The 16,646-nt window shown below is 38.0% G+C and overlaps 1 protein-coding gene across 1 annotated transcript; it reads right to left on the reverse strand.

Moving 5' to 3' along the window:
• Nucleotides 1–3,720: 3,720 nt before the first annotated feature.
• On the reverse strand, nucleotides 3,721–16,344 carry CCDC82 (coiled-coil domain containing 82). The gene is made up of 8 exons (XM_077781340.1): nucleotides 16,308–16,344; nucleotides 15,615–16,181; nucleotides 14,943–15,177; nucleotides 13,672–13,764; nucleotides 11,573–11,697; nucleotides 10,862–11,032; nucleotides 5,430–5,615; nucleotides 3,721–4,876 (listed from the first exon to the last, which is right to left on the reverse strand). The coding sequence occupies exons 2-8, from the start codon at nucleotides 16,158–16,160 to the stop codon at nucleotides 4,811–4,813; spliced, it is 1,422 nt and encodes a 473-aa protein (XP_077637466.1). The 5' UTR covers nucleotides 16,161–16,181; nucleotides 16,308–16,344; the 3' UTR covers nucleotides 3,721–4,810.
• Between the last annotated feature and the right edge of the window lie 302 nt (nucleotides 16,345–16,646).

A 16,646-nucleotide genomic window follows, 5' to 3' on the forward strand; every position in this document is an offset into this window, starting at 1 on the left:
AAATTGACATTTTTTTCTTCTCAACGCAGAATCAGAAAGACAACTTTTTAAAGTCTACTTTGTGTGTGCTGGATATTTCTTTTGGAATGGTATTGTATTTACAAGTGTTTGTGTAGCACACATACACACTAGCCCACTCTGTTTATCCAGACAGACTTAAAAAAGGATAAAACTAGAAGTCTTTGTTTATCCAAATAAATGTAAACTAGAGGAGTTAAGCATGGGAATTGCCTGTAATTGCCTGCTGAAGTGCTAAAAATAGCTGCTTTTTGGAAACAGGAGAAGCCTTCACTGTCAAAAAAGTGGCAGTAACAGCTATCTACTATTAGCAAACAATTTACTTTCCAAAAACAGGACACAGGGAGAAAAATAGTTTCTTTTCACACTTCACTGCAAGAACTGGACAGAATACAGACCAAAAAGAACCTCCTGTCCCTGAAGTACATTGTGTTAGTCAGTCTGATTCTGTGCATAAATACCTCGTGTGAACTTCATCATTATCACAGTCTCTAGTTACAGAACTTAAACTAGAGCAGATTATCAAAACATTACAGGAACTAATGTAATTTCCAAGTATGATCATTAATCACCTGTGCAAAGTCTAATTGCATACTGAGCTCTCTTCATTGTTCCATTAAGACAGGTACTTTATCTTAATTAGAGCTACTGCTTCAAAAATTAACAGTAAAAACAATTTACAATATCCTACTGGAACAAACATTTTATTCTCTCACCTTCTAACTCCATTCAGTTTCTCTCATGTGGAAAAAAAAAAAAAAAGCATGAAAGACTGGTCAGATTTCTAACTTCTCCCATCATTAGGTATTTGCATAATTTTTTTTTTCTGCCAGAAATATTCTTACTGATTGCTTCTATATATAGAAAGTCTCAGGGGTAAGAGTATTCTTTGTGCTTCATGCTCTACTAGCATTTGCAGATAAACCTGGAAAATTTGATCTAAATTTTTACATATTTACTCTTCTAAACAATTTTTTAACTTTGTGGTGAAGACAAATGTAAAAGTGATATAATGACACTTCCTATTTGCTGTCTTTTAGAAACACTACAGATAGAACAACAGCCACAAAAGTATTATCACTTCCTCCCATCTCAGTGAGGCAAATATCAGAGTTTAAGAGACACACAAAAACATCAGCTCCTGCCAAATCAAATAACTGTTTTTTACTGAAACAGAAATGAGTACTTTCAATTTAAAGCATTTTCTTAGTCCCACTGGTGATACCACAGCCAGGACTAGTAAACCTATGGAAGCACTTACTACCTAGAAGTTCCAACAGAATATTTTTGTATACCTGCTAGCAACAGAAAAAACAATTATCTGGAAAAAATGCTGTAGATAGTACATGCTTTTTAGGTGAATAAAGAGGAGGTAAGAAACAAGTCTGGGATATCAAAAAATGAGTAGCATGGACCATTTCAATTTCCAATCAAACTGTATGTATCCTTGAAATACTACCTGTAATCATCAAGCCAGAGTTTCACAAACTTATTCTTTATTTCGGTAGTGAATTGTTTTAATGTAGCAAAATGAGAGATCAACAATTCAGTTTGAAGTCATAGTCTTGAGGGTTTTCAGAAAATTCATATGGTAGCAAAAGTGGACCAGTCAGGAAGGCTCTAAGAGGACATATTCCATTACATGGTACAGCACTCATTTCATAATGGTCTTCCTTTGTAAGAATTAAGGTACACCAAATATATGTTCTGTTCTAGAGAAGCAAACCAAACTATACAGAGATTTTATTAACAGAAAGAAGTGAGGTATCAAAAACTAAAAGGGATCTATTCAAGATGGATTCTTGAGTACTTTTAAGTTGATGGGTATGTTCCAACCAATATTATCAGAAGAACAGAGATGAGGGAGGAGAAGGAAGAGAGAAGGGAACCTTCAGCTTTGGTAACCAGAGAGATAGGTATAAGACATAACAAACCTCAGAATTTTATGTGTCTAAATCACAGATAAGGTATTGAAATAATATCTTCAACATAAGTTTACTTGAGAGCAAGTCTCAATCTGTTTATTAGGAATTTTTATCTTGGTTTTGTGTATCTTGTAACTGTATGTGGTACAAAGGAGTATAGATGCTACTAACTCAGCCTAGTAGCATTTAAAACATTGCTGAATTTCAAGCTCTTAAAAAAGTAAAAGCAGTTAATTTCTCACAATGAATGCTAGAAAAAGAGTAGTGAATCTAAGGTACAGACTCTATGTAAAAAAGACAGCAGATATTAATTGTTAAGCAATACATCTGCCAGCAGTTGCCTACCCAGCTGGCATATCTATTCCCCAGTAAAGTGGCAAAATAAATGTGGTCACTTCTTATGGACAAATCTATGAGAAATCAGGTTCCATTAGTTTTGCTGTTGAGAGAGTAACATGTTAGAAGGATTCAGAGTATTAACACTATATTTCACTAAGTTGCTCAGCCACAAAAGTCTATTAATAGAGTATGTGCATACAGCAAGATGTAGGATTCAAAACACCGCACCCTGCATTTTACCTTAGGCTATATGATTCTTTTTATATGCACCCCAAATACAGGGACTGAAATGTTGCAGTGTGGGTTGACTTAGTCAGTTGGTTTCATCAATGTTAGTTAGCCTTATGCTCCCCCATGTGTCCCCTGACCCCAAAAGTTCCCACCACTTGGCTCCCCATTTATCTGTCAATCATCTCACCTTTCCCCGTTTTCTCCTTATTTGGTTCCATCAATCTGAGTTTGTTCACACCCCTTCAACTGTCAATCCTGTAACCACCCCCAGTTTCTTCCAGAAAGTTTTGTATCAATCACTCCAGCTTTTCTATTTGTCCCCTGATTTTGTACCTACCCCTGCCACATTATCATAGATTGTTGTGTCCCTCTCTGGTTTATCCCCATTGGGCAAGACAGGTTTGCACCCCTGTCTACCCAACACCTATTTAAGTTGCTGTAATCATTGATTTCTTCAGTATTTGTCACTGTACCCACTCAGAGGGCACCTTTCTCGCCATACCTGGGTAAATAAAGGACTCTCTGGGCTGGCACACAAGTGTCCTCTCTCATCTCTTTACCTCCTCTCAGCATGCAGAGTTACTGAAGCTGCGCACCCACGAGCAGCACTCAGCACCATCGGGGCAGATGATTCTCCCCTGAGATGCCTCTCACGTGGTGGCCACGCAGCCTCACGCGGATTGTGCCAGCCAGACCCTTCCACCCGTCCGGGGCTGTGGCAGGTAACTGCTGCACACAAACACTGAAAAATTTGGGTTAGAAGGGACCTTTAAGGATCATAATGACCAGGAATATCTTCCAGTATACCAGGTTTCTCAGAGCCCCATCCTGACCTAACCTTAACACCCTTCCAAGGGAGGGCATCCACATCTTCTCTGGCCAACCTGTGCCAGTGCCTCATCAACCTCACAGTAAAAAATTTCTTCCTCTATGTCCATCTAACCTACCTTCTTTGAGTTTAAAACTTGTTGTCCTGTCACTACAGGCCTTGGCAAAAAGTTCCTCTCCGTCTTCCTTGTAGGCCCCCTTTAAATACCTAAAGGTTGCAATAAGGACCCCCACAGCCTTCCCTTCTCCAGACTGAACAACCCCAACTCTCTCAGCCTATCTACAGCCAGCCTTCTGATCAATTTAGCGACCCTCCTCTGGACTTGTCTTTCTGATGGTGGGACCCTACAGCTGGATGCAGCACTCCAGGTAGAGTTTAATAAGAGCAGAGCGGTAGAATCACCTCCCTCAGTCTGCTGGCCATGCTGTTTTGGATGCAGCCCAGGACACAGTCAGCTTTCTGGGCTGTGAGTACACTTTTACAGTTCTTGTCCAATTTTTCAGAATGGGCAGTACCATACTTAACCTTTCCAAAATCCTTGAAAATCTACTCTGATTTGGTTTCATGCAATTCTGGTATGCCATGCATCCTGTTTCTGACTAACTCCTACTTTCTGTTAAGTTACACTCAAAGAATTCTTGCTTATCTTGCATGGGCATATTAATCCATTCTCCTAGGACTGCAGTTACTCCAAGTTGCTGCCATTATGTTTGCACAATGTAACCTGATGTTTAAAATCTCAGTAAATTGCCCCAGCTGCTTATCAGAGACAGCAATGTGGGCCCATGTGTTCATTTAGATGGCTAAGCCAGACTCAGTCTGTATGACGCCCATACTGTGACTCATTACCTACTTTCTCAAGAGAGGAATGACTACTGTGATGCAAATGCAGACAGGACTGCAGCATTATTTCCTCTGTTGCCTTGTAACTGTCTACACTGATTCCTCAGAGAAGAAATACTGATCCCTCAGAGAACCAAATTGCATTTGGGTCCTGTTTGTTGTAACTATCATTCTAACTGACTGGACTTGCACATAATGAGCAATAAGGAAGGTTAAGATGCAAGTCCTAAGTTCCGGTATAAAAAAGTCTTACCTTTCCAATATACCTACTTCAAAAGATCTCAGCATCTCCTCTTCTCTACAAAGCTGCTCAATCTGAATAGGTGGAAATTTTATTTCATAAGTAAATAGATATTGAACTGATATTTCTAACAGTAGGAAATTTTAAGTGATTTATTTTTAAGACTGGAAGGACTGATTTGGTAAAACTTTGGATTTGTATCGACACATATGAGAAAAAAGATACAGCACATTATCAAACTAATTTAAAGGCATATGAATTTTAGTGTAACAGCCTACATAGAAATCTTGAAGTCCAGGCAGATATAAAAGTGCATGCAGATGATGTAGGCCATTCACATTTTTAAAGATGTCAAAGATGTCTTTCAAAGAGCTATATGACCTCTTAAACAATTTTTTCTTCTTGAAAATTGTCTGCATCTTCCATATAATCTTCAAGATCATTGTATCTCTGTGAATGAAATAAAATTTGTACAATTTATCTGTATTTAATAACTGTATTATGTTAAGACTGCTTTTTATCATTCAATATGACCAAGCATGCCAATAACAATTTAGAAGCCGTATCTAAAAGCATACTGAATGCAATTGTATTACAACTTGTCTTAAAATAGTTTATAAAGTGATTCCCAGCAATTAAAAGTTCTTCAGTGTAAACAGAATTCTAAAATATTCTTGCTGTGCCTCATGTACATCTTTCCCATCTTTCCAAGTTACAGCTCAAGTTTGTTGTGTTGCTACTTTCAAATTAAACAGGGGCCTGCCACCACAGCCAGGAGATCACACAGCTGTCAAAAAGTTTCATGTCAAAAGCTGATACAAACTCTGTGTGAGAATGGCAGCAGACCACTGTTTCAAACAATGGTTCAGGAGAAATGGGGGAACGGGTGAGCTGAGTTGTTATTAATGAATGGTAACTCAGAAAAGATCCATTAAATCACACATTTTATCTGAACTTACTTTCATCTGCTTAGAAAAGAATACAGAGAATATACCAGTCATACCTTCTGAATCCACCCAGTCTTATCCAAGTGGTTGAAAAGCCGCTCTACAGTGTCTTTGACTGGTTCATCCACAACACCATCCAATTCAACAACGGAGCTGCAATCCATGTATAGCTTGTGCTTGAAGTGTTTCAAGTTGTGATAAACTCTTGTACGATTTGCACACACCACGCCAACCTTCAAAACCTAGGCCAGAGAGAACAAATCATTCCCTTGGATAGAACCATGATTACCTTTACAATACACAGAATTGGTGGGCTAATCTAATTAGATTTAATCAGTCAGTCCAGGAAATTGTTTGGAATAATGAAATAAACAGAATGACACTACATGCATAAAATTAGCACAAGCCCATGTAGTTTTCACAGCCACAGCAGAAAGATTTTTGAGCAAGCAGGCATCCAGAAAGTCAAAGCAATGGCAGCTTATCAGTGCTGTCTTCTTGCAAATACAATAATGTTTGTAATTGGTTGTATCTTTCCTATCTCCTGGTGGAACTTTGTTACAAAATCACTTACACTTTAGACAACCATCATATTGTGAAAGCAGAGGAAGAGGAATTATTTGCTTACTTTTGCTTAATATGTAAGTACTTCCTAGGGAGATCAAATATCAGTTTTAACATTTTGTAGGCTGAATAATATTCAATATTTCTTCAAGAAATACATACAAACACATATAGACATATGCCTCATAGCACTAATTTAATAAATGGAGAGGCTGAATTTAAAAAAAATAAAATCTGAAGTTGAAGCTTTATATAATACAAATATTAATCTGCAACTGTTTGAGAGGAATAGCTAAGCTATGATGGTGCAGAAAAGAAATCCTCTGCATCTCCCAGTTATGACCACTTCTTTTGCCTTTATGACTTCCATTCAGAAAAGATGGAACTGTCTTATTTCACAGTTTTTTCACAGCAGTATTTATAGGTAGACAAACAGCAAAATGTGGCCTGATGATGTCACACTGTCTTGTCACATCTTTCCATAAGAAGTATGTAAATGGCTAAAGCTCTCTGCATTAGTAATGAAAGCTACCTGCAATTGCATTGTTGTTTTACATTACGTGCATATATATATATACAAATCAACTAAATTTTAAGTTGCAAAACTATTTTTTCTGAACCACAAAAGTGATACCTTTTATTGTTAATAATCTGAATATTCTCAAATTACAGGAAGGTTAAGTTTTAATTAATGCTTACAACCCACATTTCAGCGAGCTTTTCTGAATGCGTGACCAAATGTTTACATCTGTGAGCAGTTCCCCAGAACACCTGATCTACCTGTGCAACCTAGTGCTAGCTCTATCTGCCAACAATGAAAGTAACAGAAAAGTGTATTTTTAAAGATTATGTAAACAGAATTTATGTATTTTAGTTATATATTTTCTTAACTATATTAATATATCTTAATTTCTTAAATATATTAACCAGCAGCTCAGTGGATATCACCAGGCATAATATCCATTAAGTCAAAAGAGACACACTCAAAAGAACTTTTGATCTGACCTACAGTAACTGACATTTTAAACATTTAACTGTTTTTAACTGAAATTTTAAACATTTTGAGATAAAAAAATGCCTATTACTATATTTTAATTCTCTACTGATCATGTAAATGTTATACCTACATACAGCTCCATTTTTTAGTATCCCCAAAACTCAAAAACTAAGGCTTGTGTTTGGTGCTGCTGGTGCTCCTGAAGTGCAAGACCTACCAACTGCTTCTGAGCCTTGATTAATTCAAATTTCCAGAAGCACTATTTCAAATACTGCAGCAATGAAGAACTGAGCTGCACTGTTTTATAGAGCATTGCATAACTTTTCAAGTATCCCAAACAATGAGGTGTGGCATTTGGAACACTATGTGATAGAAAATAGGAGATACCATCTTACAGCAAACTGATGGCCCAGTGTTCTCCCCTGTGACAACAGCTAGCAGGAGATATGTAGAAAGTTAGTATAAGACCTAGCACAAACATTAGAATGATCATAAGATTACCACACATTTTCTAGCAGTCAAGAGTTAAGATCGTCTGTATCATCCCAAATCTCATGTTCTATAGTGTGAAAGAACCTTCCCCAAGAACCTGTCTAATTCATTTTGGGACCCAATACTATTTTTCTCTTCCAAAATATCCTGTGGCAGTGAGTTTCATAGCTTATTTATGTGTGACGTGGAGAAATGCCAAAGGCAAATAGCTAGATATCATATAAATGTAACTATGTATTGTGTTTTTAAGCAAGAAAGATAGTCTAAAAATACAATGCTATTTCAGAATGCAGCTTTGGAAAGAATCTCAGTACTGTACTCTATTTTTTCCCCTTACAGTTCTTAGTCCTTCTGCGTTAATGCTTAACTTATCTACTCAAGCTGGCCCTATCAGCCAAAGTTGTGTTAAATCACTTTGTATGGAATGTAGGAGCATGGTTAGACAATAGCTCAACATGTAGTGACTAAATCCATGTCCTCGAAGCATGTTTATAAACAGAACACCAAGACTGAGAGTAGGAAACAGTTTATGATCCAGCTGACATAAGGAAGTGTGGGGGACACTTATATCTCTAAACCTTCTGATTTTCCCTGATCAGAGGGAAATGAGAATTGGCACCTAAACAGTGAGTCATCACTGCAAGCCTAAGCAAAATTGGAACAGCTGTTTCTCTTCTCTTTCTACTGGCAAAGCAGAATACTTCAGAGATGAGAGAAAATCAAAATTTTATGCAGAAGATGGAGGTTGGAGGTCTGTTTTTGTTCTCTTCACATCCACTTTTCTTGGGTGTTTTCAAACAAATCTGTAGAAAATACTCCAGCTATGTGTTTCCGTTCAATTTGATCTGTCAGTCCGGAACTGCCTTCTCTATCAGTCAATTAGGCTTGTGAAATGGCAGTTTTATGTAGCTCCGTGAGCTTCTTTCTCTTTTATATTTTTTCTAAATTGGCAGGACAAGTTGCTCAATGCATTGCCAGCAGAGCTTCAAAGACAACTTAAGAACAGTACTTTTAGCAGTCTAAACTGCAGGTCATCATAAGAACACAAATGTTGCATTACAAGACACTATCAAAAATGACTGGAAAGTGCTCAATTATTCTCTCCTGAGCCTTCTCAGTAGCCACTGTGCTATACTGAGCAGGCACATAGCAGACATCCCCAGATGCTGGTGTACACAGGGTAAAAAAAGCTCTCATTTTGTCCTGCTAAGCCGAAGAGGACAAAAAATGAGCTAGCAAGTTAGTTCAGTATTCTGTAGGATATTTCAAGTTTTTCCCAAAGTGAAAAATAGCCAACACTTTATGCAGGACAACATTTGGTCAGCCGTGAGGGAACTGCTACTGTTATTTCCACAGTTAAGCTGAAAGTTAGGTAAAGATTAAATTCTTGTGCTAGTTCACTAATTATTTCTGGTTAGGTAAGGCACACACTTCCCATGGAAAACTGAGTATTTTAAAATTAATGATCTGTATGTAAGGAAGAATGCCTATGACAGTCTGCAGTATCAGTCTTGGGATGATTGTAGAGGATTTACTGTTTTCCTACAATCAACAGGATTTAAAAGGGGAAAAGTCTAGCTTTCTTGACTGTCATGCACATACATACTTTTCAAAACAGAATATCAGCAACTGCTGCTCAGAAGGGTCTGTAATATAAGAAAAATTCCGTCACAATTTTCAAGCTCCTGCATTACATGCAGAGCCTGTATGATGAGAAAATGATAATCATGGTGACAGCTCTCAAATCTGAAAGTTAAAAAATTTGCAAATACCCAGACAATACAGGTTTCAGCTTCAGTAAGGTACATGTCCTGTTTGATATGGGCTTCACTTCATTTTTACTTTAGAAACCCTATTACACCTCATTACCAAACATACTGAAAAAACCCATTGTTCTGAAACTCTTTTCAACAAATACTGTAAGGAGTACAGTATTTCTGAGCTGTGTTCAGAAATTCTTTTACACTCACAAATGAAATACCATCTGTGTCTCCTGAAAGGGAAGAAAGGCAGAACTCACTTGGATATCAGCTTGGTAAAACAACTGTAGCAGTATTTTATTCTTGACAAATCAAGTGCTTTGAATTTATCATAAGAGGTCATGAATTGCATCACTGAAGGGCATATGCATACCTAATCATAACAATTACATATAGCTGTAATTTTGAAGGGAAGATCTCTAAATATTAGAAACACTTAGGTTCTTGAGAGTCAAGGTTTACAAAAGGCTCAGCTGTGAAATAAATTTGTATTAGGCTATTATTAAATTATTTTAGGTGACTTCTTAAATCACCTAAAATGACTGCCTAATGGAATATTATACAACAACATGAAAGATGCCTTTTAATTAAAACAAGAAAAATCTAATCCAAAATGTTCTAGAATGTCACACTATGACACGAAATAACTCACACAAGCAGGCTAGATGTAAAAGGAAAGAAAAAGAATCAAAAAAGCAAACTTTATTTTCTGACTCCACTATATAGAGAATAGCAAAAGTGACAGTGGATTGGAGGATGAAATTGCTACCTCTCTAACCACACTGGTCAAAGCAACAGTCCATCAATTCTCTCCGCCCACAAAGAAGAATGCAAAACAATCATTGTTTATATGAACAGTGTGAGAAAATTCAGTAGAAATATGTAAACATCAGAAGGCATGGAAAACTTTTAGAAGGACTTTAGAACTACCAAAAGAACAGGGCAACACTAGAAGAGACAACTGAGGGAGAAATAGATGCAAGACTACCTAAATGGAAGTGTTCTCTAGTTTGGACAAGTAATTCTGATAATGCAGTAATGGGGAAAAGGCTTTAATAAAATGTAGGAACAAGTTTTCTTGAAAGGACATCAACAACCTCAGGTACAAATGCATCTGAAATGCCAAGATAATTTGTCCTGAGTGAATAGCTATGTGGGAACGCAGAGGTGGGAAAAAAATCTGAAGAATGAAGCAATAAATTTTGACAAGGTCACGCTTGGACTGCTAGAACGACCATTGCACTATTTCACTCAGTGTTTGAACCTACAGCAAACAAGAACTGTTGGGAGTGCAGGTGGACCTTCCAAGGGCTAGAGGCAGAGCAGGCACAGAATTAGCAAACCTAGTGATCCAATGTTGAACAAGCTTTACAAGCAACAAAATAGAAAACACAATCATTCAATGGTAATGAGTGTCCCTCATACAGAAAGTTACTTTTACAACGTTTCTGACCACCAATACATGCAAGATTCCTGCTGGGAAAGTCTTAAGGGCATTATAGGCACACACAAAGGTAAAGGAAGGGCCTTTTCATTAAGGGATAAATATGAGGAGTGAAAAGCACAAGGGTTACTGTGATGCAGGCAAAACCAAAGGTCACAGAAATACATCTAATTTATTTTCTTTATAAAAGGAAAACTTAGAAATAAAAATATAGTGCTGGTTTGAAATTACCTGTTTATCTTCTGACATGAAGTCATCTACTTCCAAAGTTTTACTATTATAAAGCCTTCCAGAGAGCGACACGTTGAACTTACACCACCGCTTCAGCGCACAGGCCTGACAAGACATATTTTTTGCATTTTGCAAGCTGATGTGAACATTTGGGTAACAATCCACACGGTTCTGAAAAACAGATTCCAAATAACATTAAAGAACCACTGTAAACTGAATGATGCTTCAAACAGGCTGCTGAGTACTCTGTACTCACACAAAATTAGTCTTAGAGAAATTAAAGAGAGCCAGATTTCATTATTACAGTGATCATTAAATCATCACACCCATGACACTAATTCTCTTCTAGTAATATACATACAACAACTAATTGCAATTATTTTCATAATAGTAGAAGGTTCATGATGAACATACTGTTTACTTTTTTGTGGGAGGAGGAAAAAAATCTTGTTAGAACATTTAGCAAGTGACAAAAAAAAGTCCTCAAATGTCACCTGCTGGTTAGCAGTCAGGTAGCTGAGAACAGATTCTGTTCTGCTACCTGAATGTTTGTCAGGTTATCAACATGTAAAATATTTCTGGTATTTATATAAGCACCAAAACAAATTATTTAAGTCAAAGAACAATAGTTGCTATTAAGAAGGATATATAATTATAGTGATTGTTGCACCTTTATAGAGAGTTTCAGCATTTAAAGAAGAATCTACATACCTTGTATCGATCCTTCCAGCGACTTCTACAGATTAAGTTCTCAAGACGAGGCTGAATGAAGCGTTCGTCCAAATAATGAAGTGAGAGCAGCATTTCTTGTGCATATTTCTTTTGTCTCGTTCCATCTGTTCAGTGAGAATCATCACTAATTTGCTGACCACCCTATGTTGTACAAGTTCTTTAGATACAATTTTCAAGGACTTTATGCTTCTGCACACTAAGAACTATGAATGATTTTACTAAACTGTTATTGAATACATTTCCTACTGTTACCCATAAAAGTGATCCATGCAATCCATGCATCTTGATAAAGGGATATATTTCATAACTTAAAAGGGGTACAAGAATAAACTCCACAATCAAGTCAAAAGCTTTCATCCCAAATGGAGATCCAATCACTCAATCCTATTTAAAAGAATGGAAAAGAAGGAAGTATGTGGGGGAATGTCTTGTTTTTCAATCCATGGAAGAAACTGCTCTGAGCTACTTCAGAGCAGAAATCTTGAAAACTCTCTTTGTCACTTATAAAGATATCAGAGAAACTGACTTTTACTTCAGTAGCACAGTCAGATGTCTTGAGTTAGCATAAGTACTTCCAAATACTTACTCAAGCAAAATAAATAAAAAAGCACAAGGATGAGTAAAACTACCACTGTTTCCCAAATACATGCTGGACTCCAGGAATTAAACAGGACTTCCCTAAATGGAAGCCAATGCACATGGCCCTGGAACTTCAGTGTATACAGACATAAAACTTAATTAAGCTACCTTCCCAGTACTTAATTCCCAAAACTTAATTCCCTACCTTCTAGCAAAGCTGTTATCCAAAAAAAGGCAGACCTGAGAAGGACAACTCACTATCCAGCTTTCTATATAAAAGTAGTTAATTGTCATTATAGCCACCATAATTGCAATAAACTGTTTTTCCACATTCACTTTACACACACATTTGCAGTACAAGCTTGAAAAGGCTGTACTAGGCCACAAAGTAAAATCCCTCCCAACTAAAAGGAAGTGTGAACTCCAATACTATAGTAGCTGTTCTCGAGTCAAAACTAATGAAGAGATTCACTTCCATTAAATCAGAACAATCCATTCTATGTTACAAAAATACATTTTTGTAATGCTAGGGTATGTTCACACAATGTTCATGTACAACCTCCAGCTCAACTGCAAAGCTCATTTCCTTTCAGCAACTTGGCAGTAAATTGTTACATTTTATTGAGCAGTTATCATTTGAAATAGAAGGAAGCTATTACAACATTCATCTGGCAGTATTTATTTATTACTTTTCAAAGGCTTGTTTTTACTCGCTGAACAAAACAAACCAAACACCTAAAAAAAACCAACAGGGGTAGATGAAAGACATTTTTAGCTCCAAGAGTATACAGCCTTTATTCTGAGGTCTGTGGTGTACATCAGTTTCTCCATTTGCTCTTAGTTCCTGATGACATCAAAACCTCCACTCTTGGCATTTCACTAGCTGCTTCCATAATCTGACACTGAGAGTCCTGTCCTTAATCCCATCTTTACAGTGCTTATGAAACTATGTGTGAGGCTGTTATTCAGCCCAGCTAGGATAAATGCCAAAAAGAACTTCCTCAGAAAAAATAAGACAAGTACTGACTGCAGCTGAAGCTTATTTATCTGATGTGTTAAAAATAAAGGGAAAAAATATTATATAGAGTCATCTCCATAACTAAAAGCATTTATTATCTGTCAAATTCCTAAGAAAAAAAGCTGTGAAGCACAAGAGCTTTTGATAAACCAGCTGACCTTGCAATGTTTTCATTGAGATATCTGCTTTGAAACGAATTTGGTTTTCATGCTGGAGAGGTTACTACTGATTAGTAACACAGACACACATTCCTACCTTTCAAGAAGGCATTTCAAGCCTTCTGTGCTCAATAATTGAGTCTACACATTTTTCCAAGATTACTGTATCATTTTCAGATATAACTCCCCCACCAGTTATATAGCAGTAAATCAAAGATTTCAGGACCCTCAGTTCTATAATCAGGAGAAACACCCTTCCCTAGAACAAATGGTTTTGTATAACTTTGAATGCATTAATATATTATTAAATGAAATTTACTTACCATATAATGAGCTCAGAAAAGAATCATCAATTGCATTTATGAGGAAAGCCTTTACTATTCTTTTGAAATGTACATAATGCTCACAGCGAGATACTGGGAAGAAAGAAATACAACCAAAATTTATCAAAAAAAGGAAAAAAAAAAAAAAGTAAGCCATGCTAGAAGTCCCACGAAAATTCTTCCTGTCCAGTATTGTAAGTTTATAATTTTAAAGTTATTTAAATATAGACTTAGAAATAATTTCGATGCACAACATCCACAGACAGAGGATTTTGACTTTAAATTCTGCTTTTTATCCCAACGATTCTACAGAATTTTAGCATTCTAAAATGACAAAGTTCTTCCAGCAAGAAGAGTCCACAGTAAGACCTACAAACACTAAGAGAAGTGAAGAATTTGTTCTATGAATAGCAGAAAATAACATAAATCAGAGAAGACCAAGCTTATATTGTGGTCATGGGCTTTTTGCTTGTGTTTTTTTTTTGTTGTGTTCATGTTTTTCTGTCTTTCAAATACAATTCTACTGAGGTATTCACTAGGAAAGAAATACCAAAAATGCTTGTGACTACCTACACTAGCAGTGACTGTCCAGTCACTACATACCTACTTCTGAACAACAAAATATGGAAGAAAATAACTTGCATAAGGTTCTGCTTCAAATCTCTCTGCTCCATCCAGAAACTGGTTTTAATAAAAGAACAACTTGAAGAGTTTTCTTGCTCTGTGTAATTTGGCCAAGGTTGGCCAGTGAAGTCAGAAACTCCTCTGGACCTCTGGTCCCAAGTCTTCCCACCACAGAATAAAAATATATAAAAAAGACCAAAATAAAACAAAAAAACAAGCAAACAAAAAAATCCAAAAAATAAAATCTCGAGCCGCAAACTCATGGCGAGAACAGAATTTGGACAGATTAACATAGCTGCTCTTAGCATAAACCACAAGATGAAGGATGATGCCTTCAGGCCTCCACAGGAATGAATGCATCATAGGCAGTCTACTTCATCCTAAATAAGACCAGCTGAAAAAAAAATTTGTGCAATAAGGTTTCACTTTCTCCCCCCCAACTTATACCCTCTCTATAATTAGCTATTTAAAGACTGCAAAAGTTTACTGTGGAAATTGGAATGCTTTCATAATAAATTGAAACCTTTTAGGTACCTGCTTTTAAACATAATATCCTATTCCTCTGCATTTGCATTCAGCTCATTAATTTTTATTACAGTAGTACGAGCTAGTTATACATGAAGAATTATCACTAATTTTGATCTTACACTGTGGGATGTAGCGTGCCAGCAGCTCGCTGTTTGATGGATTTGGTTGCTTTTGATGTGGCTGATTTTCATTCTTCACATGCTCTGTGTTGTCAATGTCATCACAATCATCATTTTCCTCTTCCTCTACTACAAAATCTTTCATGCTGTCACCATCAGTTTCACTGCCTTCTGATGGTGTGAGGGGCAGCTGACGGAATGGTTCCTCTTCTACTGCTGATTCACTATTAGAATCCTAATTAAATTTTAAAAAGTACTTCAAACATAAGAATTTTCAGTATTTGCACAGATAAAATACTACATACACCAGCTAAGATTTCCGACCATCTAATAAAACCATTTGTTCAATTAACAAGAAAGCACACATTTCTAAAAAATACATCATTCTGTACTAGACAACAATTTCAGCTTTACATTAACCATTTCCATGTACCTCTCTTCAGTCTACTTCTAGGAATTAAGCTAACATGAGATCTCTAAGGCACTTCATCAGGTATTCTGCTTCCTGATAAAAATAACTTGATAGATTTTCAGCAGTCAATAGTTATCCAGGTAATGTGACTTAAAATATTACAGAACTACTAATTTGTCATGCATTCAAACCCAAAAAATCCAACTGATTTTTACCTCCTAACCTTTCCTGAGATTAAATTTCAAAGACAAAACCCTGACCTCACAATTTGCACCGCTGCAGGATCTCCGAGCTGAACTTTGTCTCACAAGTTCCTTCAATTTTGCAAGAACTTTATGTTTCCTACTCGTAGAAACATCCTCTGTAGGGCATGTTTTATCAGGCCGCTGTTCTTCAGAATTCTCATCGTCATCCAGGATACAGCGGCGTTTGGCAAACACCTTTCTAACAAGTACGTCACTGCCCTCACTTTCATCGCTGTCCAACACGACGGAGGAGCTCGACCTCTTACGCCTCCCGGGCACAACGCGCTCATCATCACCATCTTCCGCAACTTCCCCGGTGTGGATTTTCTCCCGCTGACCCGAAGGCCCGCCCTCCACAGCCCTTTGCTCCCGCTCGTCTCCTTCACTCTCGGATGTGGCGGACTCCAGCTCAGAGGAGGCTGAGGACTCGTCGTTGCTGTCGGGCAGTATCAGCGCCCTTCTGGTGCGCCTCCAATCGATTCGGGATTTGGAGGATGCCGCTTTGGTCCCCGCCCTCTTAGTTCTTGTTTCGTATCTTTTCACAGCTGGCTTTAGCCCCATCGGAAAGCTGTAGCAACACACCTAAATATAAATTGGTAGAACAAAGCACTTAATACATTATGCTAATCAAACGGGGGAAAAAAAAAAAAAAAAGAGTACATCTTGCTTCACATGCTTATGACTTAGCAGCACCATTAAGAGACTCACGCGGAAACCAGCAGCAAACAGAACTCAGCACGCACAGCAACTTCTGGAGAGGCTGCAGCTCGCTCAGGACCGCAGACGCTCCCGCGGCCGGCGCGGCCGCACTGCAGGAGTCGGGTCAGGGGCACCGGGGCCGCTCGGGGCGGCTCGGGGCCGCTCGGGGCCGCTCGGGGCCGCTGGGGCCGCTCGGGGCCGCTGGGGCCGCTGGGGCCGCTGGGGCCGCTCGGGCCGCTCGGGACACCGCGCCTCGCGCGCCGCCGTTTCGCGCCGCGCGCCCCTCAGCCGCCCAGCCCGAACGCCCGCCCCATTCACCGCTCCGCGCATCGCGATTGGCCGCCGCGC

The sequence above is a fragment of the Lonchura striata genome, chromosome 2 (assembly GCF_046129695.1).
Source record: "Lonchura striata isolate bLonStr1 chromosome 2, bLonStr1.mat, whole genome shotgun sequence".
In the NCBI taxonomy this organism is placed as follows: Eukaryota; Metazoa; Chordata; class Aves; order Passeriformes; family Estrildidae; genus Lonchura; species Lonchura striata.